A 21,457-nucleotide genomic window follows, 5' to 3' on the forward strand; every position below is an offset into this window, starting at 1 on the left:
CTATTTTTGAGATGCAGCACATCTCAGATTTCTTTTACTGGGGAGTAGCATTCCTTGTAGTCACACACCACACTTTATCCACTGACCAGTTACTATACATCTGAGTGACTTGCAATTTTTGACCAATTTGACAATGAAACTCTTAGGAACATAGTCAGAAATTATTTATATGGACCCATGCTGTCATTTCTCTTGAGGAAAGATCTGAGAGGAGAATTGCTGAGTCACATGGCAAGTGTGTGTGGAACTTTTAAGGGAAATATCAAACTCTTCTCCAAAACAACTCTGTCACTTTGCATCCCTACCAGCCATTTATGAGGGTACCAGTTGCTCCATATCCTCTTCAACACTTGGTCTGATGGTCTTAGATCAAATTGTATTTAAAGGACCTGTTGGTGGATCTCATTGCAGATGTTTGTTTTGACTTTTAGACTCTGCTTCCATCTTCCATTCCCCCCCCATTTCTATATATGTATAAGGTATGTTACATACAAACCCATACACAGATACACTCATGAAACTCTTCATCATTTCACATTATTACTATTATTTGGTCATTGTCAAAGCCAAGGCCTGTGTAAGATGGTGCCATAAATGGCAGAGCCCATGGGGACCTTCACCCTAGCAGACTCCAGATTAGGAAAAAGCACTTGTTGTCCAGTTGACACAAAGGAGCTTATAATAGGACTTAGCTGGGAGTAAGCCCAAGCCCAGATATGAATTATATCAGGAGACTCAGAGCAGAGTAAGCATCTGACCAGGAGGGGCTAGGGTGATGGCTTGAAGCGGACTGCACTGCAAGAAGAATTGAATTCACAGCAGCCTTGTTGATTGGGTGGGGGTCAAAGAGAAGCAGTGCTCTCAGCATGCTGGCTACTCACATCTGGATAAAGCTGATTGCTCCCCAAAGGGGCTGAAAAGGACACAACACTGGGCTGTGAGAGCCTATGGGGGGTGGGGGTAGGCTAGCCAAGGATGGTTTGCAGGGGAACCTCTAGGCTGCCTGAAGTTGAGCCCCACAACCCCTTCATCAGGGAAGTCAGGTTGAGCAGTCCTCCTAACCCACACTGGCTTCCATTCACCAACGCAGGGCTCAGGAAGTTGAGCCCCACACCCCTTCATCAGGAAATTCAGGTTGAGCAGGTACTCCTAATCCAGACTGGCTTCCATTCCTGGCCCATGCAGGGCTCAGGATCTTTCAAAATCTCCCAGAAGCACCTAAGCTCTGGGAGTTCCCTAAAACAGCAAGCACAGTCACATCTCCCTGCCACTGTGTAAGCAGTTCCCCTCACTCCAGCAAGGCCACCTGTATTTCTCCATCTCTGGAAATCTTCATTCTGCACCCACAGAGAAGCCCTCCAGGTTCCTCCAGTTACATCCAGCTCTCTGCTCCCTCCTCTCCTCCCCAACAACCTCATGGGCCTGTGACAGCAAGTACAGGGAATTAGTGACTCCAGGTGTGAGGAGAGGGGTCCTGGGATCTCAGAGGGGCTGCAGAGGCTGTGCAGTACCTTGGGAGGTGCCCAAGGGAAGAAGAGGGGTAGGGCCCTGCTCACTGCACAATGGCCCCATGACCTCTGAGAGTTCAGAGTGATTCTCCTGCAGCACACACCTTGCAGGGCACCTCCCATTTCCCCCCCGCCTCCTCACTGTCAGGTTCAAATTCCACCTGGCAGAATGCTGCTCTGCATTTCCAGGTGAAGCCCTGGGAATACAGAAGCAGCCCTGGGAGACGACCATGTGCCTGCATCGACTTCCTGCCTGGCTCATCCTCGTGGCCTATGGGCTCCTGATGCTCCTCATCCAGGGCCAGGGTGAGGCTGCCATGGGGAGGGTGGTAGAAACCAGGTTGCAGCTGCCAAAGTGCACAGAGACAGAGCCTGAGCCTGGAGGGAAGGCACCAGGGCGGGGGAGTTGGTAGAGGTGACATGAAGGGGTTGAGGGGCAGGAGGGTGAGCCAGAGAGGGTCAGAGCTGCCTGAGGACACTCCCATGGAGGAGTGAGCTAGTGTGACGGGATTCTGAGGAGCACAGTATGGTCAAGTCAGAAGCCTCCTGGCAAAGGAACAAGGATAGGGACCTTTCCCTCCTGTGTGTGTCTGTGGCTGTAGCTACTACTCACCCTTGGATAATAACATAAGCAATAAGAAGAGCTTTCTGGTTACATTTGGCTCTGAGTGTTTTGACCCCTTGGCCAGAGAAGTGCTGGCACCTTCCGTCGGGTCCACAGGCAAAGTTACTGGCCCTGGGGGATACAGTAGCCCCTGGTACCACTTCTCAATGCTGATCTGAATGACTGCTGGGTTCCTGTCAATGGCGAATCTGAGCTGACATGCCTTGGATTGTGTTCTAGAGCAAAGGCAAAGTGCTCTGTACTTGCTAGAAGTCTCTAAGCCCTTATCAGAAGGTGTTGGCGGGAGAGAACCATGCCCACCGAGTGTCAGCAGCCCTGGATCTCTCCCACCCCAAAGGCTCCAAGTGTGGGTGTTGGATATAGACCCAGCTTTCCCAATCTAATCTGCACAGAGGAATCCATGCTCACCTGTCCCCCTTAGACCAACACTGACAGGCTTCCTCCCTTACCTGGGGTCTTAGGGAACCAGAACTTTCTCAGCAGAAAGATTTTTCTTGATTCTCTGAAAGATTCTATTTTCAACAGTCTTTTTTCTTGAACTCACATCCAAAGGAAAAAAAACTGAGTCATGAAAGGGTATAGAATTGAGTCTCACAGTCTTCTGCCCACCTTGTCCTGGCTCCTCCACAGGCCCATCTAGGTCTTCAATAGAGTCCAGGACTTACACACTATTCATCTTTGTCTCTCACCTAAATGGTCACAAACCCATCTTTGCTGGTGTGACCTTGTCCACATCTGGTCACGAGAACACTTCACACCCCTACATATATACATGGGTGAGATTCCACCTGCTATTTCATGCAGGGCTTCTCCTCAAGGAAGCAACTACATAATGGCACCAGACTGCGAGCAGGAATATTTAGCAGGCTTTGTCCTTTGTAGTGACAAACATCAGGCATAAGTGTCCAGTGGCCATGTGAGTCACTTGGACCAAGATCCCATCTGGTAAGGCATGGTGTGTAGACAGCATGTTGGTAGGGACAGGAGTGTGTCTTTGGACTTGGAGGGATGCTGGCCAATTTCCTTCTCTGGTCCTGTGAGTGGCTGCTGCCCTGGCCTGTCTTGTACCAGGTCACATCAAACAGGCAGATCCTAGAGGACCTGGTGAGAGAGAGGAGAAGGTTTGGAGTTTTTAATTTTTCTTATGGAAACCAGCTCATATCTACCACATTCTAGAGTGAGATCTTGAGCCTGGGGAAGGGAAGGACTCAGTGATGTGGGAGCTGGGGAGATGTCAACAATAGCAGGAGAACTGTGAACCTGACTGCCCAAGTCTCTTCACCCTGAAGCACAGAGAGGACTGGGACAGCACCCAAGATTAAAACCATTCTGGGGTAGAGAGAAGAGTTAAACCCAAAGTGCACAACATCAACATTTAACAAATATCATGACTTGGACAAGCCAGGTATATCTAGGTTGACTTTGCCTTGCTTTCTTGCCCTGAACCCCAACCCCAGGCAGGACAGGAGTTTTATGTTTGAACTCATAGCTCTCCTCCCAAGTCCATCTCTCATTATATGAATGATGCTTCTTTATGTCATTTCTTGTCCCCTCAAGCATGAGATCCTTTAGGATAGGAAACTTTAGTTCCATTCTCACAATCCTCTCAGTGCGTGACATGACCTGACACAGTCAGCCAGCCCAAGAGGCATTCTGCTGGCAGTTGCTAGGGCTGAAGGATGGTGGCAAGTCACAGGGGCCTGGTGAGCCTGGAGGGATAGGTTGTGACCCGGTCAATTGATAGTGGTGGTGGGGATAGGGACTAGGGTTGGGCAGAAGTTTCAGAAGCGGATGTTGACAGATCAGGGTTCCTCCACAAGGTGGAGCTGAGGAGGGCCAACCAGGCTACAGTGCTGTAGGTCAGCAGCTTATTGGGCAGACCTGAGCCTGAAGTGCATCTCTCTGCCCACAGGCCAGGACTCAGTCAGCCCTATCCGGACGATTCACACCGGGCAGGTGCGGGGCAGCCTTGTCCATGTGAAGGGCTTCAATGTGGGGGTCCACACCTTCCTGGGAATTCCCTTTGCCAAGCCACCTCTAGGACCACTGCGCTTTGCAGCCCCTGAGCCCCCTGAACCTTGGAGTGGTGTGAGGGATGGGACCTCCCACCCGGCCATGTAAGTTCTCCTGGGATCTGGGAAACCTCAGGGCTGGGGTGGGGGTGGGTACTCCGAGCCCTGGGCCAGGCTGCAGTGGCTCCTTCATCTAAACTGCACTGCAAGGCCTGGGGCTGTGGACCAGTGGTAATGTGTTTTTAGCAACCTAATGCACTGTCTTTGAAACCCAGGCCCTAAATGAACAAATATATAAAAATATATCCCTCTGCATTGGGGCAATTCTCACATTTGTTTTTCCAATGCAAGAGTAACTGCCAGGCCCCTGACTCAGGGCTTAGAAATCCAAAGTCATTAGCTCCAGGTGTTGAACACAAGAGCAGAAACACATGTCCCTGAATTTGGCTTACTCCAGGTGTTCACTCCCACCAGGGGAGATGAGTCTGGGAGAAGGTCGGCTTGGCTCTCTAAACCTATAAAAGACCTTGACTCCAGCAGTTGATGCTGAAGATTCCTGAGAAGGGAACAGTGATGGCTCCTTGGGGACCTCACCCACAAGGCCAAGGGAAGGTGCATGTGCTTACAGCTTGAGACTCTCTGCAGGGGAAGGTTTTCTGCGAGTCTCGAGTTGGGTTATGGGATGCTCCATTACCCTTCTATGAGAACTAACCTCCATCCACTCAGGCACCAGCTGTGTGGAGACACGTATGCTTTTCCAGGCCTGAATGCGGACAGGGATAAGTGGTGACAACACAGACAGCCAGTGTTTCCCAGACAGGGCCCTAGAGTCAGGATTGCCTGGCCTCATGAGGAGTAGGACATAAGTGCTCAACAACCTTGAGGCCTCCCTGGAGGTCTGGGCTCCATCCCAGCATACCCTGAGACTGTGGCTTGGAACAGTCAGAGGGAATGACTTGAAAGAAGGATCATGTGAGGCAAGGCATCAGTTAAGGCAGGGAGTGAGGTTGTCTGGGATCGAGTCAGGACCTGAGGTCTGAATTCACCACTGCTCAGCCCCTGAAATAACTGTATTCCATTGTCACCAGGTGTCTGCAAAATGTAGATGCAATGAATACAGAGGCTCTGAACCTAGGGAATAAAAACTTGCCTCCCATCCCCATGTCAGAGGACTGCCTGTACCTCAGCATCTACGCGCCTGCACACGCCCGTGAGGGCTCTAACCTGCCTGTAAGTGTTAAGCCATGGTCAGTTGAAGGGTGGGAGAACATTTGTTTTGAAAGATAATTAGAAGGAAGCTTGTGACATGATTCAATGATAGCTTGCACAGTGTTGTGAGGCCCTGGGATTGACTCCAATTGCTACATAATATCAACAACAATACTGGAAGACATAGGTTAGCTGGCTACCACTGTGGTGTAAACCCATATGAAAAGTTTCTCACTATCAGCCTCAAGAAGGCCTCTTATGCCAGCAGATAGCTGACCTAAGCATGGAGTAAAAGAGCCCTGGATGCTCTCAGAGGCCAACTGTTGGGACTCACTGATCCATTCACAGCTTGTACCCAGGAGATCCATTCAGGTGCTCAAAGCTGCACTTTGAGATCATTGAATTCAATGACCATGGATTATTTTTTTGGACCAGAGATTAGATGACAGTTTAAATTAATGTTCAAGTAGGATAATCACAGAAACATCACTTTTCTCTTTAGAGTAGTTCTGAGAATGATAGATCCAGGTTTCGATTCATGGGTAGACCCCAAAGTATGGGAAACTTTATTTTCCAAATTAAACTTGTGTCCCTTACTAGTGTCCCAGTTCATGAGGTCCTACTAGAGTACTGTGTGGGTAGCTACACAGGCCACAGTGGTTTCAGAGTAGGGGTCAGCCAGGAGGGGTTTGGGGAAGATAGCTACCACATGGTATATTTCCTGATTTCCCAGGTGATGGTCTGGATCCATGGTGGTGCCTTGGTGGTGGGTTCAGCTTCCATGTATGATGGTTCTATTCTGGCAGCCATTGAAAATGTACTGGTGGTCACTGTCCAGTACCGACTGGGAGTTCTGGGCTTCTTCAGGTGAGCCTGGGACAGGGATGGTCCATGGGAGCTGAGTAGACAGAGGACCATCCATGATCATCATCCTTGCATTTCTCAGCACTGGAGACCAGCATGCCACTGGCAACTGGGGCTACCTGGACCAAGTGGCTGCCCTACGCTGGGTCCAGCAGAATATCGCCCACTTTGGAGGCAACCCTGATCAAGTCACCATTTTTGGCGAGTCTGCAGGTGGCACTAGTGTGTCCTCACATGTGGTATCTCCAATGTCCCAAGGACTCTTCCATGGTGCCATCATGGAGAGTGGGGTGGCCCTACTTCCTGGCCTTATCACCAGCTCATCTAAAGATGTCTCCACAGTGAGTATCCTTTACTACCCAAGGCCAAATCTGGTGCCTCGCCCTTCAAGTTTAGAGCCTCTGCCACTCTGTCTGTTTTAAGGGAACAAAAACCATGCAGGTGTCTCTGGAACTGGCCACACCCCAGGGATTCTGAGGAACTCAAAAGGTCAGAATCCACACACCTCTGACTCAAGTGGTTGATTTTGCTCTATGTTCTGCAAAGCTGCACCCTGAGGGCCTCATCTTCAGAAGACCCATGTAAGCAGGTGTGATGGCTCCTCTGGCTGATACCTGAGCTTCAGGAAATGTGGAAGAATTTCACACCTGCAGCAATAGACAGAGGGTACACGTTGAGAATTATGGGTAACTTAAACACTGCTGAGACCTTAGGCAACACCTCCCTCCCTGCCTTGAGAAATGATCCACTCTTTTTTCATGCCTTTACAGTTAGTAGCCAATCTTTCTTCCTGTGAGCAAGTAGAGTCAGAGGCCCTGGTGAGCTGCCTGCGGGGCAAGAGTGAACAGGAAATGCTGGCTATTACCAAGGTAGGGCTGAATGGACTTTAGTGAGGAGACAGGGGTTATGGTGGAAGGAAAATATAGTGATTTCTACTGTGGAACAAGGATCTCATTTCCAAGGCTTGGTCTTCTTGTATCCTCATAGCCCTGGATGGGAAATTGAGATGAAAATATGCTAAACCAGGTGTAGAATCCCTGAATGTTGGTATGAGCATCATTGGTTGAGCTGGGATGGGTTGGAGGTAACTCAGTGTCATTAGAACAGAGACTTTCCTTCCTGTAATCATGTACCTTGAATGCCCTCTTAGACTTTCAGTGTCATTCCTGCTGTGGTGGATGGGGCCTTCCTACCCAGGCACCCCCAGGAGCTTCTGGCCTCTGCTGATTTTCAACCTGTTCCAAGTATCATCGGTGTCAACAATGATGAGTATGGTTGGGTCATTACCATGGTGAGTCCCCTCTCAAAACCCCACGATAGTGTCAGGTGGGAGCGGCTTTAGATGTCATAGCTCCTGGTCATCCCACCCCCAACTGTAGACTATCCCTTCACCACACAGGTTGTGAGCCCCCCTGAAATCCACAAAGACATAGACAGAGAGACCATGCGAGCTGTTCTACAGAGAACATCAGCACAAATGGTGAGGCCCCTGGGGTTCTGCCAAGCAAGAGTACAGCCAGACACTCTTCCTTTTCAATGATCCCTAGGAACAAAGATTGATCTATGTGCATTTGTGAGTGGGGCCACTGCACAGCTTGACAGCTCTGCCCTATTCCCTGATACATCTCAGACCTCATCCACAAATCAAGTGGCTATCTCCCTGCCCCAGAGACTGCTTAACATGACTCTCCCTGATCCCCTGGACTAGATGAAGTTGCCTGCCGAATGTGCTGACCTATTGATGGAGGAGTACATGGGAGACAACAAGGACTCCCACACCCTCCGACTCCAGTTCCAAGAGATGATGGCAGACTTCTTTTTTGTGGTGCCTGCCCTCCAAGTAGCACATTATCAGAGTGAGTGTATCTATACCTGAATTCTGGCTTCCTAAGAGATAGCTCACAGCTATGGGTCCCAGGTGAGGTCTGGTGTCAAACACATGTCTTTATCCAGACCCTGGTCCCAGGCACCTGAAGGCCCTCATCTCCATACATACTTATGGCTAGAGTAAGACATAGACATCACACTCATTTTACAGAGGAGGGAACTAAGGTAGTGGCAATCAAAGACTTGCCCATGACCACACAGACAAAAAATCCAAGATATGAATTAACAAAGAGTCTTCCAACTGCCCCTGATCCATTCTGGGCTTCCAAGCCACTGTGAACATTCAAGCCAGCTTTGGACCTAGCAATCTTGTCACCAAGAGTGACACATCCTGTCCACCCTCCAGATTCCCATGCTCCTGTCTACTTCTACGAGTTCCAGCATCGTCCCAGCATCTTCAAGAACATCAAGCCACCACATGTGAAGGCTGACCATGGTGATGAAATCATTTTTGTGTTTGGATCCTACATCAATGGCATCAGAGGTGAATTCTCCTTGTTCCACAGGAGCATTCTCTCCTGTGTACATGGTGGCAATCACTCTCATGGTACAATGAGAAACTGGGGCTAAGAGAGAGCATAGGATTCAGAGTCTACCATATTACAACTCAACAGGTTATTCCAGGGTTAGACTTTTCCCACTCAAATCTATGCTCCTTCAACCTGTTCCCAACCCAACCATAGTGTCTAGCATAGGAGAAGAGGGGGTGGTTAAAGGCATAATCATTTCTTAAATGACTTCACAGTGTCCAAAAGAAGAAAACTTCTAGGCCAAGGATGAGTCCAGTGTTGATTCAGTTAAAGGCTGGGAGTAGTAAAGGCAGGTTGGGCAAGCAGAGGGCCTGGCCCTGGACTGTTGTGATAGGGAAGGGACACAAGCCTGGGGCTGGGGTGGTGAGTGTGGCACAGGAGTGGACAGCTGGATGGGTTTGGCCAGGACCTGGACCCTTGCCTTCCTTCTCCCACAGTGGAGCTCACTGAGGAGGAGGAGCTGCTGAACAGGAGGATGATGAAGTACTGGGCCAACTTTGCTAGAAATGGGTGAGGACACCTGCACATCTCAGCCTCCCAGGGAACACGGGCCCTCCAGTGCTCCCCTTCTCTGAGGTGACCCCATTAGCAAATGCTTGTCCTTAATCACATCCTAGCCCCCTCCTCAACTGGTAGATCCACACTAAAAGAGGGTACTTTTGGGGTACAGGTCACTGGTCTCTGTGGGTACAGTGGTCCAGAGGGTGAGCCATAGTGCTGGGCTACCATGAAAGCCAGCCTCTCACAGGGAAGGGCAACACAGGCCAGGTTGCTCTGCCCTTTGTGGAATGAAGCAAGTGAGAGGTCATTGCTTTCCTACATCAGGACACCTTTCCCCATTCTCAACACCCCTGCCTGCCTGGATGGATGCCCTGTCCATAATTAGGGTGGAAGGTCAGACTTTAATTCAACAGAGCTCAGACTGACCCTCACCCTTCCCTGCTGGGAGGGCATGTGCACAGGAACCCCAACGGAGAGGGCCTACCCCACTGGCCACTGTTCAACCAGGACCAACAGTACCTGCAGCTAGACATCCAGCCTGCTGTGGGCCAAGCCCTGAAGGCACACAGGCTGCAGTTCTGGACCAAGACCCTGCCTCGGAAGATCCAGGAGCTAAAGGGGGCTGAGGACAAGCACACAGAGCTCTAGCTTTCTTGTCAGGAAGAGAGGGGTGTGCTAGGTGTGATGAGGTCTTCCTGTGGTGCCCACACATGCCCACCCAAGAACATGGGTTGATTCACTCATTCACATAGTTATTTATCCATTCACTCCTCCATGGGTCCTCTCCTGTTAGACACACTCAGTAATTCCCAAGGAGGCTGTGGATGGGTAATCCAGTGCATGCCCACCTTCCTCCTCACCCCACTATACCTGAGTCCCTCCTTCTCTTCTTCCCCTCTCCTTCCCTACAACCCTTTCTCACCCCTCCTCCCAATTGCCACTCCCTCCCATGCTGACAGAGAAGTTTCAGGAAGCAGAGCTGGTACTTTTCTGAACCCCTTGCCCACCTCTCAGCAAGTACCCTGTTCTCATATCGGTGGGACCTCTATAGAAAAGCTATACACCAGAAGCCCCAGTGTTTTACTCCATCAGGCTCCTGAACAACAACAGCAACAGCAACAACAACAACTCCAATAATAATAATATAGTGAGGCACGGTAGCACATGCCCATAATCCAAGCCACTCAGGAGGCTAAGGGAGAAGAACTACATACTCTGTCCAGTCTGGCCACTTGGGGAGACCTGAGCTCAAAATAAAATAATAAGTCCTGGGAGAGCAGCTCAGTGGTGGAGTACTTGAGAAGCAGGCACAAGGTCCTGGGTTTGATCACAGTGCTACCAACAAGATATAAACAAATAAACACAATAAACTGGGTAGCTCATAAACAATGCAAATGTGTTGTCTTCTGTGTTGGAGGTGACAAGCCAAGAATCAAGATGGTAGCTGATTTGTTGTCTGGGGAGGTCTTGCTTTGATTTCTAGATGGCACCTTCCCACTATGTCCTCACTTGGCAGAAAGGGCAAACAAGTTCTCTTGGGACTATTTCACAGTTCTTACACCCAGTCCACTCCCAATGATTCATCACTTTCAGACTTGCTTGCTTGCTTGTTTTTTCAATCAAAGCCCAGGTAGTATATGGATTTTATTAGTTATGCATTGTGTGTGTGTGTGTGTGTGTGTGTGTGTGTGTGTGTTGGGGATTGAGCTAGTGTATTAGAACTGAATGCACTAGAGTTTAGAGCGGGCTAGGCAAGCACTCTACCCACTGAGTTCTATCCCCAGCCCATGGAGACTGGCTTTCAATGTATAATTTGCAGCACACAAACTTTCAGGCCAAACACTTAGAGTTCCCACATCTACACACCCAGGCTACAAACAAAACCAGAGTTCCATATCCCTGAGCCACCTGGAGATTAAATGTCATCCATCATTAACATTTCAATCTACACACCTATTCATCTCTTTCTGTCCCAAGGAGGTGACTGGCCCCATCCTTATGAGAAGCAGGACTGGGCTTTTCCATTGGCTTCTGGAGCCTGGGCCAGGTGGGGTCCTCAGGGTCCTGTCTCCTGAAGTTGCCTCTTATTCTCTGTGGCTCTGCAGACACTGTGAGCCCCACACTGACACAATCACAACACAGCTGTGAAGATGTTTCTCTCTGGGGTGTGTCCTGGAAGAGGCCTTGACATGCCAGGAGGTCCAGACACATAGCAGAAGGGATTCTTGTCCCTGGCTCCCTGAGGACCTCTCCAACTAGAATCTTTCAGAATTCCCTCTGCAGCCTCCTGACCATCCCCCACTCACTATGGCATCCACATGATTGACTTTCCCTCTCACCTCATTGATGTCCCTAAACTTTTTTGGCCCCTCCTATAGAAACCCTTTCATCTTTTATCTCAGTAATCAAAAGTGCCAAATAAAGCTCAATATGCCCTTTTGTTCCTCCAAAGCATTTTCTCTCTGTCATGGAAAGGCTGTGTCCCTTACTCCATGAACACTGGAGTCCATGGATCCTATACCTTCCCTCTCACCAACTTACCTCTTTGTGGCACCAGTTTTCCCAGGAAAGAAAGTTCCCTCTTTCACCCAGTGCACTTAAGCCCAACCACAGGGCACCATGCCCTTTAGGGCTCAAGATGAAGATTGCCGTGTTTCCCATCCTGGACACCAGGGGGCAGACGGGGATAGCGGTAAGCCTGGGCAGACTGGATCTCTGCAGAGGTGAAAAGACCTTTTAGTTCCTTTTAGAGTACAGGGACTGGTGCATAATCCTTCAACTCTGTGCTGAAAACATCCCTTGTGCTCCTGCTGCAAACATGCCCCTGTATGGTTTTCAGTTCTGAGCATGCACAGGATGCTTCCTAGAGTGGGTCCTCAGAGTGTTTTTCAGACTTTAAGTAGTCTCGGTAGCTCCTTTCAAGAGCTTTTTTTTTTGGGGGGGGAGGGGGTACTGGGGATTGAACTCAGGGCACTTGACCACTGAGCCACATCCCTAGTCCTATTTTGTATTTTATTAGAGACAGGTCTCACTGAGATGTTTTCCTTGCTAAATCACTGAGGCTGGTTTTGAACTCGAAATCCTCCTGCCTCCACCTCCTGAGCCACTGGGATTATAGGCATGCTCCACCATGTCCAGCTTTAAGAGCTTTATTGTGGATCATTTCCATGAATTCAATTCACCCATTTGAGCTGCAAAGTTTGGTAAATTTTTTTTTAATTTTAATAGTTATTTTTTAGTTATCGGCGGACACATCATCTGTTTGTATGTGGTGCTGAGGATCGAACCCGGGCCGCACACATGCCAGGCGAGCGCGCTACCGCTTGAGCCACATCCCCAGCCCCAAGTTTGGCAAATTTGAGTAAATGTAGGCGACGTGTGACCAACATCACGTCAGGTTTAGAATAGTTTCAAAACATTCTCATGTGCCCATTTACACTCCATCATCACCCTGACCTCTGCTCCCTGGCAAGTGCCTAATTTCTTTCCATTGCCGAAGATTGCCTTTTCTAGACTATCATAGCACAGGAGTCATTTATGATGACTATGTCACTTGCACAATGATTTTGAGATTCAAGTGGCATTTCTTCCCTTTTATTGCATGTACACATCTGCCACACTTTATCCAGTTACCAGTTGATGCACATCTGAGTGACTTCCATTTGTTCTCCTCCTCCTTCCTTCCTTTTTTTTTTCTTCCTTGTTAGTGGAGACTTAACCCATGAGCACTCTAAAACTGAGGTACTTCTCCATCTCTTTTTATTTTATTTTGAGTTGGGTCTCACTAACTTGCCCAGGCTGGCCACCAACTTCCAACCCTCATCCATCGACCTCCTGAGGAGCTGAATTGCAATAAGTGTACCATCAAGCCTGGATTAGGCTACTTTTTACATAAAACTTGTGTGGACATTTTCTGAAATCACTTTGTGGACATGTGCTCTTCTCTTGTTTTTTTTTTTTGGGGGGGGGGTGAGGGGGGGTACTGAGGATTTATCCCTTGGGTGCTTCACTACTGACTACAGATCCAATCTATTTTGTATGTATTTATTTTTTATTTTGAGACTGAGTCTCCCTAAGATGCTGAGGGACTTACTAAGTTTCTAAGTAAGGCTCACCTTAGAAACCAAGTTGCTAGGATTATAGGCATGAGCCACTACTCCCAGCTCTGGGTTGAACATTTAAGGAAAATGTCTAGCTATCTTCAAAAATGACTATATCATTTTTCATCCCATCAAACAGATATGAGGATGACAGATGTTCCATATTTTCATCAAAACTTGCTTTTATGGGGTCTTAAACCTTAAACCTGTAGCATCGATCTGTGATTACAGATATTTTCCTGGATTTTTACCTTCTACTTTGATCTTCTTTTCTGTGTTTCTTTCTCTCTCTCTCTCTCTCTCTCTCTCTCTCTCTCTCTCTCTCTCTCATTTTATATATACATATATATATATATATATGTAAGTTTTCCACCCCACCTCACCCCCTACAAGTCCTAATACTCTTAAGACTCTTAATTGCAGGGTTTTACTGTCAGCTTCGGTAGCTTGGGGACCTTCACCAAGAGGTAGACAGCAAAGTCCAGGTTAAGAAGGAGCACTGTGTTGCCCAGTTGACATAAAGGAGCTTATAACATGTCTATGAACTGGAAGGAGCTGAAATATCTCAACCTCCACAGCCCCAGCTATAAATTAGGTCAAGAGAATACAGACAGAGAAAGCATTTGCCTGGACAGGAGCTCGGACAGTGGCTTGGACCACAGTGTATTGGATGGAAAACTTTGAATCAAGACAAGGAGAAGCCCCAAGACACAGCCATCTGGGCATATTATCACTCCTAGAAAGACTCCAATGAAGGACAATTGCTATCCTGGCATGTAGGATTGTACCCAAGCTAGAATGAAGAAGCCAAAGCCTGTTAGGAGAAGGTACTGAAGGTCATCTGAGGTGGAGCCCACACCCCTTCCTCCAGGAAGTCAGGCAGAGCAGGCACTCCTGTCTCCTGCTGTATTCCCTATGTCCTTGCAGGATTCAAGAATATTTGACAACTCCTGGTTATGGACCTGTTTCCCCAGCGGCCCCAGATGCCCAAGAGAGCCCTTCCAGGTCCACAGTGCTAGAACCAGAAAGTCCTCAGAATTTTTGTCAGGTGCATAAATGACAGTAAACTCAACCTCAGAGGGAGCTGTCCTCAGGGTAGGGGGAGAGCCAGTGGAAGGGGGTGGGTTCTTAAGAAGTGTCACAGTTGCAGTCACCAGTGTATTTCAACAGAGCAGCCAGCACAGAATAGGGACAGGTTTACAAAGACCCTCAGACCAGGACTACAAGGACCTCGGAGGGAACTCAGGAAACTATGAAGGCTGAGAGGAAGAAGGACTTCCCAAGACCAAGGACACAGTCACACTGCCCAGTTTGCTCAGGCAGTCCCCTCATCCCCCAAGGTCATTGTTTCTCACCTGTGGGGATCTTCATTTTGTGTCCCCTCAGAGAAGCCCTCCTGGGTCCTCCAATTACAGCCCACTGCTCCCTCCTCTCCACCCCAACACCCTCATGGGCCAGTGTTATGGTTTAGAGAGGAGGTGTCCCCCAAAGCTCATGTGTGAGACAATTCCAGAAAGTTTAGGGGTGACATGATTGGGTTATGAGAGCCTTAACCCAATCATTGATTAATCCTCCAATGAGGGTTCACTGGATGGTAACTGTAGCCATGGAGGGTGGAGCTGGAGGAGGTGGGTCACTGGGGCGGGCCTAGTGGTATGTATTTTGTCTTTTTTGAGTGGAGCTCACTCTCTCTCTCTCTGCTTCCTGGTATGATATCTTTTTTTTTTTTAAGAAACAGTGAGAGAGGGAGAGAGAGAGAGAGAGAGAGAGAGAGAGAGAGAGAGAGAGAATTTTGATATTTATTTTATAGTTATCGGCAGACACAGCATCTTTGTTTTGTATGTGGTGCTGAGGATCGAACCCAGGCCACACGCATGCCAGGCGAGCGCGCTACCGCTTAAGCCACATCCCCAGCCCCTGGTATGATGTCTTGAGCAGCTCTCCTCCACTACACCCTTCCACCGTGACATTCAGCCTCTCCTTGAGACCTAAGCAATGGACCTGCTCTCTATGGACTGAGAACTCTGAAACCATGAGCCTCAAATGAATTTTTCCTTGTCTATATTGTTCTTGTCAACATATGAACCCGGAGGAAAACTTTGGATGGAAAAGTTTGAATCAAGAAAAGGAAAAGAAAAAAAGTAGACTAAAAGAGTCAGTGGCTGCTAGGACAATAAATTAGTAACTCCAGGGGTGAGGAATGGGTTCCTGAGATCTCAGAGCAGCTACAGCGGCCGTGCAGCACCTTGGGAGCTAACAGAGGAGTGCAGCCCTGTCCTGTCTGGTACCCAATGCCTCTATGACCTCTGGAGTTCAGAGTGGCTCTCCCGCAGTGCCCAGCTTGCAGGACACCTCTCATTGCTCTGCCTCCTCCCTGTAGGGTCCAAACTCCACCTGGGCCCAGGTCCTTCTCTGTGCTGACCTCTGAAGCAGAGCAACCACAGCAGCACAGAAACAGCCCTGGGAGCTGACCATGTGGCTGCACAGACTTCATGGGAAGCTGGGCATCGTGGCCTGTGGGCTCCTGCTGCTCCTCCTCCAAGGTCAGGGTAAGGCTCACATAGGGATTGGGGTGTCAGACTCTGTGTTCCTATCAGCCAAATGGTGTAGAGGAAGAGACTGAGGCTACAAGAGGGTAGGCTGGTGGAAATGATACATGGGGGAGCTGGTGGAAATGATAGAGGACAGGTCAGAGAGGAATGCGCAGCCACCCTGAGCTCCATCTAATGCCCAGGGTGACTCCCCTGAAGTGCAGACAGGGTCAAAATTCCTGTCACCAGCACCAAGGAGAAGGCAGGGTATGAGGGGAGACCGAGGAACCCAGAAGAGCAGGGCCACCTTCCCTGTCTCTGGACGGGCATTCAGGACACTGAGTGCTGGCTGTGCTGGAGCTCCAGCTGCCAATGGGAAAACAGCCACTTAGGAACCCCTTCCTGCTGCCATTTGGCTCTAGGTCATGCCTTTGGCCAGAGGGTGACCTGGCCCTCTCAAAGGGGCTCCAGGCAAGGTTATTTGTCTTTGGGGGAAATACAGAAGGCCCAGGCACTGTGTCCTAAAGGGGATCTGGGATGTCACTGGGTTCCTCTCACCTTACACACCTGACCAAAAAAGGGGAATGGTTTGGCTATTAGGGCAAAGGTGAAGGGCTCTGAGCCTACAGGTAGCATCCAGGCCCTCATCAGATGTTAGGTAAGGTTGGCAGGATGCCTGGGCTGTCCTTGACTTGATCTTCTCCATAAAAGCCTTCTAATGTGCAGCCCCCTTATCGCCTGCTACTCCTCCCCACTGTGCCCAGGAGGAGTCCACACTCACCTCTCCCCCATGGCACACCCACAGAGGGTCTTTCCCATCTCCCTGCTGTTGACCAGGCTCCTCTCAAAAGTCGCCAGGACTTTCTAGACTGGGAGAGCTGCCCAATTTCACTGATGGCTGCCATTATAAATATTGTCTTGGCTTCAACCAGCAGAAATAATCATTAACAAGTCACAGGGGAGCACAGATTTGGGTTCCACCCTCTTCTGTCCCCACCAGTCCTGGCTCCCTCACAGGAACCATCAAGGTCTCAGGGACTTACACACAATGTCCAGGATGTTGTGTGTGTGTGTGTGTGTGTGTGTGTGTGTGTGTGTGTGTGTGTGTGTGAGAGAGAGAGAGAGAGAGAGAGAGAGAGAGAGAGAGAGAGAGAGAGAGAGATTTTTTTCTCATGCCTGGTCTCCATCTCCATGACCACAGCTCACCCTCTGGGGCACCATGCTTTCCCCTTCCTAACACAGGAGGCACCTCACACTCTTACATGGTGCAGCTTCCTCCACCATCGAGTGGAAAGGATGATGTTCTGTTGACTTAACAAGTCTCTGATCAGGGACATTTTAGCAGACTTTGTTCATTGCTGTTACAACACACACCTGAGGCATCTGGGACTGCTATCTGTGTACATTACATGAAAAGAAATTTCACCCAGTAAGGAATTCTGTGTAGGCAGCCTGTTAGGGAAGAGGTGCGTACCACCCATGCCCCTTTTGCGTACTGAGTGAAACTCCAGGTTGCTTTACCACTGAGCCATATCACCCAGCCCTTTTCATTATATTTTGATACAGCATCTCATTAAGTTGCTTAGGGCTTTGCTAATTTTCTGAGGTTGGCCTCAGCCTCCTGAGTCGCTGGGATTACAGACATGCAGTGCGTGAGGAGTGTGCCTTTTGACTTGGAACATATCTTAGTTTGATTTGGGGTGCTAAAACAGTATAACTGACCTGACACTGGATGATGTATAAAGGAAATAGATTTATTTAGCTCACAGTTTTAAAGCCTGAAAATCTCTGCTCAGGTGACCCTCTCTGATAGATCTTGGTGAGGGACTTTCAGCTATGTCATAGCATGGCAATGGCATGATATAGTAGGACTTTGTAGGAGAGAGATCACATGGTGAGAGAGGAAGCATTAAGACAGGGAAGAGGCCGACTTGCTCTATTATAAAAACTTACACTCACCTCAAAGGAATTAAGCCACTCCTATTAGATCTAATAATCCACTCTGAAAGACTAGCATTAATCCCTTCACAGAGCAGTCCTGAGCCAACCACTGGGTCCTACTTCTGAAAGGTACCACCCCACTGGGGACCAGTCATCCATGATAGGATCCTTTGGGGGGAAAACCATATCCAAACCATATCATTCTGCCCCCACTCCCCAAGGTTCACGTCCTTCTTTCAATGCAAAATGCAGTCTTTCCGTGCCTATAGTTCTCAAAGGCTGAAACCTTACCAGCATGGCTACAAAGTGCAAAGTCCCAAGTCCCATCTGAAACTCAAGGCAAATGACTTGCAACATGTTCCCATGGTTTCAGGATTCAGCCTTGAAACAGGCTCAGACAGGGCAGATAGTCCTGTGGCAAAAATGAGGAATAGCAAGTAGAAAGGGCTCCCAGACTCCCAGCAAGTCTTAAAACAACCAAAGAAGACACTAGATCCCCAAACTCCAACTCCAGCCCCCTAGACACAGGGCAGGGTACTGGTCCCCAGGGCCTTGGGCAGCCCCTGCCCTGGGGTGATGCTGGTTGCAGCCCACATGGCTGCTCTCCTGAGCTGCATGCCATGGCCTGTGGATTTCCTAGGCTGGCATTGCACACTGCTGGTGGCTCTACACTTCTGGGGTCTCAAGAGCAGTGGTCCCACTCTCAGGGCCTCACTAGGCAGTCTTTGCCATGACTCCACTCCCATAAGCAGGGCCTCCAGAACTTTCCTTTGAAACCCCAGGGGAGGCTGTTGTGACAGCAGAGCCCTTGGATTCTCTGCACCTGCAAAATAGCTCCACTTGGGCATCACCAAGGTCTGTTGCTTGCTCCCTTTGGAGCAGTATCAGGAGTCATGCCTGGGCTTTCATGAACCATGGTTGGACAGACCCAGAGCATTTTGCTAGGAAACAAGGAGCAGAATCCTGAGACAATGCTGGGGCTCCTTCCATGGTCTTTGGGGCTCTTGATGCAAGGGCACCTGGAAGATTATGTGTAGGCCTCAGGCCTTCTCTCCCATAGTTTTGAAGCAGAGAGCCTGGCTCCTTCCCACCCCTGGTACTCTCTTTCCCATCCCCTATATTCTCATCCAATCTCTCATTTTGCTCTTTGGGTGAGCAGGTATGAAATAATTTAAGGTATGCTTTCATTTGCAAACTATCATTGCAAATCTCACTTTAAATGACCAAAAATAACCACACAGCTTCTTCTACATTTTGTTCAGAAATGTTGTTCTCTGAATCTTCTAGGTCATCAATGTTATATTTGCCCTTTCATAACATCTTTATGCATGAATACAGTGTAGCCAAGTGTTTGCAGTGATCAAAGGCAGCCTTTCTTCTAATTTCCACAGATGGCTCCCACTTCCTTCTGAAGCCTCCTTAGGATGGCCTTTACTAAGCACATTGCTATCAGCATTCTGAATATGACCACTTAACCAATCTCTATGATGTTCTAGCTCCTTCCTAGTCTCTTTGTTATCTGAACTTTCACAAGGATTACTGATAATTCTTCATTTACAGCAGTATAAGACTTCTCTTTCTCCTCTTCCTCTTCTTCCTCCTTTTTCCTTTTCTCCTTCTCCTTCTTCTGTTTTGTACAGGGGGTATAACCCCAGGGACACTTAACCACTGAGCCATATCCCCATCCTTTTTATTTTTTATTTTGATATAGCATCTCACTAAGTTGTTTAGGCCTTCACTAAGTTGCTGGTTCTGGAGCTGGCTTTGAACTTGCAATTCTCCTGCCTCAGCCTCCTAAACTGCTGATATTACAACTGTGCTATCACACCCAGCAACACAAAACTTTTCTTGACTGCCCCTACAAACTCCTCCAACCTCTGGCTGTTAACTAGTTCCAAAGCCACTTCCATAGTTTCAGGTATTGTTTTAGTAACAACCCCACTCTTGGTAGTAATTTTCTGTCTCAGACTGCTTTGTGTTGCTATAACAAAATAGCCAACACATGGTAATTATAAATAAAATATAGTTATTTTGCACACAGTTTTAGATACTAAAAATCAAGATCAGGTGGCCCTCTCTGGTCTGCCTCTGTTTTTGTTTTTTGGTCTGTTGTGGTTGACACTACTGGGGATGGACCCTAAAGGTGATCTGCCACTGAGCAAAATCCCTAGCCCCTTTACTTTTCACTTTGATACAGACTCATGCCAAGTTACTGAGCCTGGTCTCAAACACACGTAACTCCTGCCTCAACCTCCCAAGCCTCTGGTATTACTGGAGTGCATCACTTTGCCTGGCTCTGGTCTACCTCTGGAGAGGGCCTTGTAGCTATGTCATAAAATGGCAAAGACATGATATAGCAGGAGTGTTTATGAGATAGATCATACGGCAGGAGCAAAGCAAGAGACCGGAGAGTGGCCAGGCTGCCATGTTAGAACAATTAATTCTCTGGAAAGTGAGAAAATTCTCACTTTCCAGAGAATTAATGCTCTCCTGTGAGATCTAACCCTAGCCATGATCCAATCACCTTCTATTACACCCCACCCCTTTATAGTCCCACCTCCTCAATGTTGCCACACTGAGAACCAAACTTCCAGCACATGAATCTCTGGTGAACAAACCACATCCAAACAATAGCAGAAAGATGATACTAGATTGTCCTCTCTGGAGCCTTTATGTGGCTGCCACACCTGGCCTCAGTCACAGCAGTTGACACATATTGATGCATTAGGATCCACCCTGGGCAGGGCAGAAGGAGATCCCTGAGGTTGTTCTTGTCTTTTGTTTTTTCTAATGGAACCTGGCTCAGATCTGCCAATTTCTGCAGAGGCAGAATTTGAGTCTATGAAGGAAAGGTGCAAGAGGTGGGAGCCTCTGTAGGTGGCAACAATATCGGGGGTCAGTGGCCTTACTGGACACCTCCCTGTACCCTAAGGCACAGAGTGAGATGTGGTTGCCCAAGAGCTACACAGCACAAAGGGATGAGCCTCATATGAGCCAGAGAGGAAAGTAAATGAACCCAATGTGCTCATCAGCCACTTTCAATGAGTATCTGGACTGGCACAACCTAGATTATCTGAAATGCACCCTGTCCTTTGCACCATTGTTCGAAAGCAACCCCAGCTATCACATCATGGGTAAATTTTTCATGAGTTCCTACTGAAAAAAAAAGAAGAGGAAGATTGATACAAATATTTATATGATATACACAGAGATAGGTAAATAGATAAAGGTATTTCCACAACAGTGTCAGTTTTCCTTATAATTAAATATCTATTCAAATGTTCTAATTTATTAGAATGGTAATAATATAGGATCTTTTCTTAAAAAATCAAGATTTAAGCCAGACACAGTGGTACACCTGTAATCCCAGTGGCTCGAAAATCTTAGGAAGGAGGATAGCGAATTCAAAGTCAGCCTCAGCAACTTAAAGAGGCCCTAAGCAACTCAGTGAGACACTGCCTCTAAATAAAATGTAAAAAGGACTTGGCATTTGGCTTAGTTGTTACGTGCCCCTGGGTTTAATCCCCAGTAACAACAATAAAAAATTCATATCAGTTTCATAATTTGCAAAGAGATTTTTAATAACAACTTTGAAAAATAATTACTGCACCATACATTCTACCCATTCAATGACACACATAAGTGGTTTTTAGTTTACACTCAGAGTTCACCTCTTTCCCTCAATGTGAACCTGACCCTACCTTACATACCCTCAGTCTGCTCTCTGTGTCTATGGATAAACTAATTCT

At 48.2% G+C, this 21,457-nt stretch overlaps 2 protein-coding genes and 1 long non-coding RNA gene across 8 annotated transcripts in view; 2 read left to right on the forward strand and 1 right to left on the reverse strand.

Annotated features, from left to right (window-relative positions):
- Window positions 1-16,680, reverse strand: LOC144370887 (uncharacterized). The gene is made up of 4 exons (XR_013430950.1): window positions 16,549-16,680; window positions 11,678-11,851; window positions 6,724-6,865; window positions 1-3,234 (listed from the first exon to the last, which is right to left on the reverse strand). It is a non-coding gene; the product is annotated as an uncharacterized LOC144370887 (long non-coding RNA).
- Window positions 1,678-10,525, forward strand: LOC101973585 (cocaine esterase). The gene is made up of 12 exons (XM_005318284.5): window positions 1,678-1,814; window positions 4,046-4,250; window positions 5,234-5,375; window positions 6,088-6,221; window positions 6,301-6,559; window positions 6,989-7,087; window positions 7,369-7,509; window positions 7,618-7,698; window positions 7,927-8,074; window positions 8,452-8,589; window positions 9,073-9,145; window positions 9,598-10,525. The coding sequence occupies exons 1-12, from the start codon at window positions 1,739-1,741 to the stop codon at window positions 9,782-9,784; spliced, it is 1,683 nt and encodes a 560-aa protein (XP_005318341.2). The 5' UTR covers window positions 1,678-1,738; the 3' UTR covers window positions 9,785-10,525.
- The window catches only part of LOC144364658 (cocaine esterase-like), an 18,547-nt gene continuing 12,712 nt past the window's right edge, over window positions 15,623-21,457 (forward strand). For 5 of the 6 annotated variants that reach the window (XM_078032475.1, XM_078032478.1, XM_078032476.1 and 2 more), the window contains exon 1: window positions 15,628-15,785. In XM_078032475.1, coding sequence (XP_077888601.1) covers window positions 15,710-15,785 — 76 coding nt within the window. In that variant the 5' untranslated portion in view covers window positions 15,628-15,709. Of the gene's footprint in view, window positions 15,786-21,457 lie in introns of all 6 variants that reach the window. The other variant, XM_040279612.2, reaches the window with a different exon arrangement.

This window comes from Ictidomys tridecemlineatus, chromosome 15, assembly GCF_052094955.1.
Source record: "Ictidomys tridecemlineatus isolate mIctTri1 chromosome 15, mIctTri1.hap1, whole genome shotgun sequence".
NCBI lineage: Eukaryota > Metazoa > Chordata > Mammalia > Rodentia > Sciuridae > Ictidomys > Ictidomys tridecemlineatus.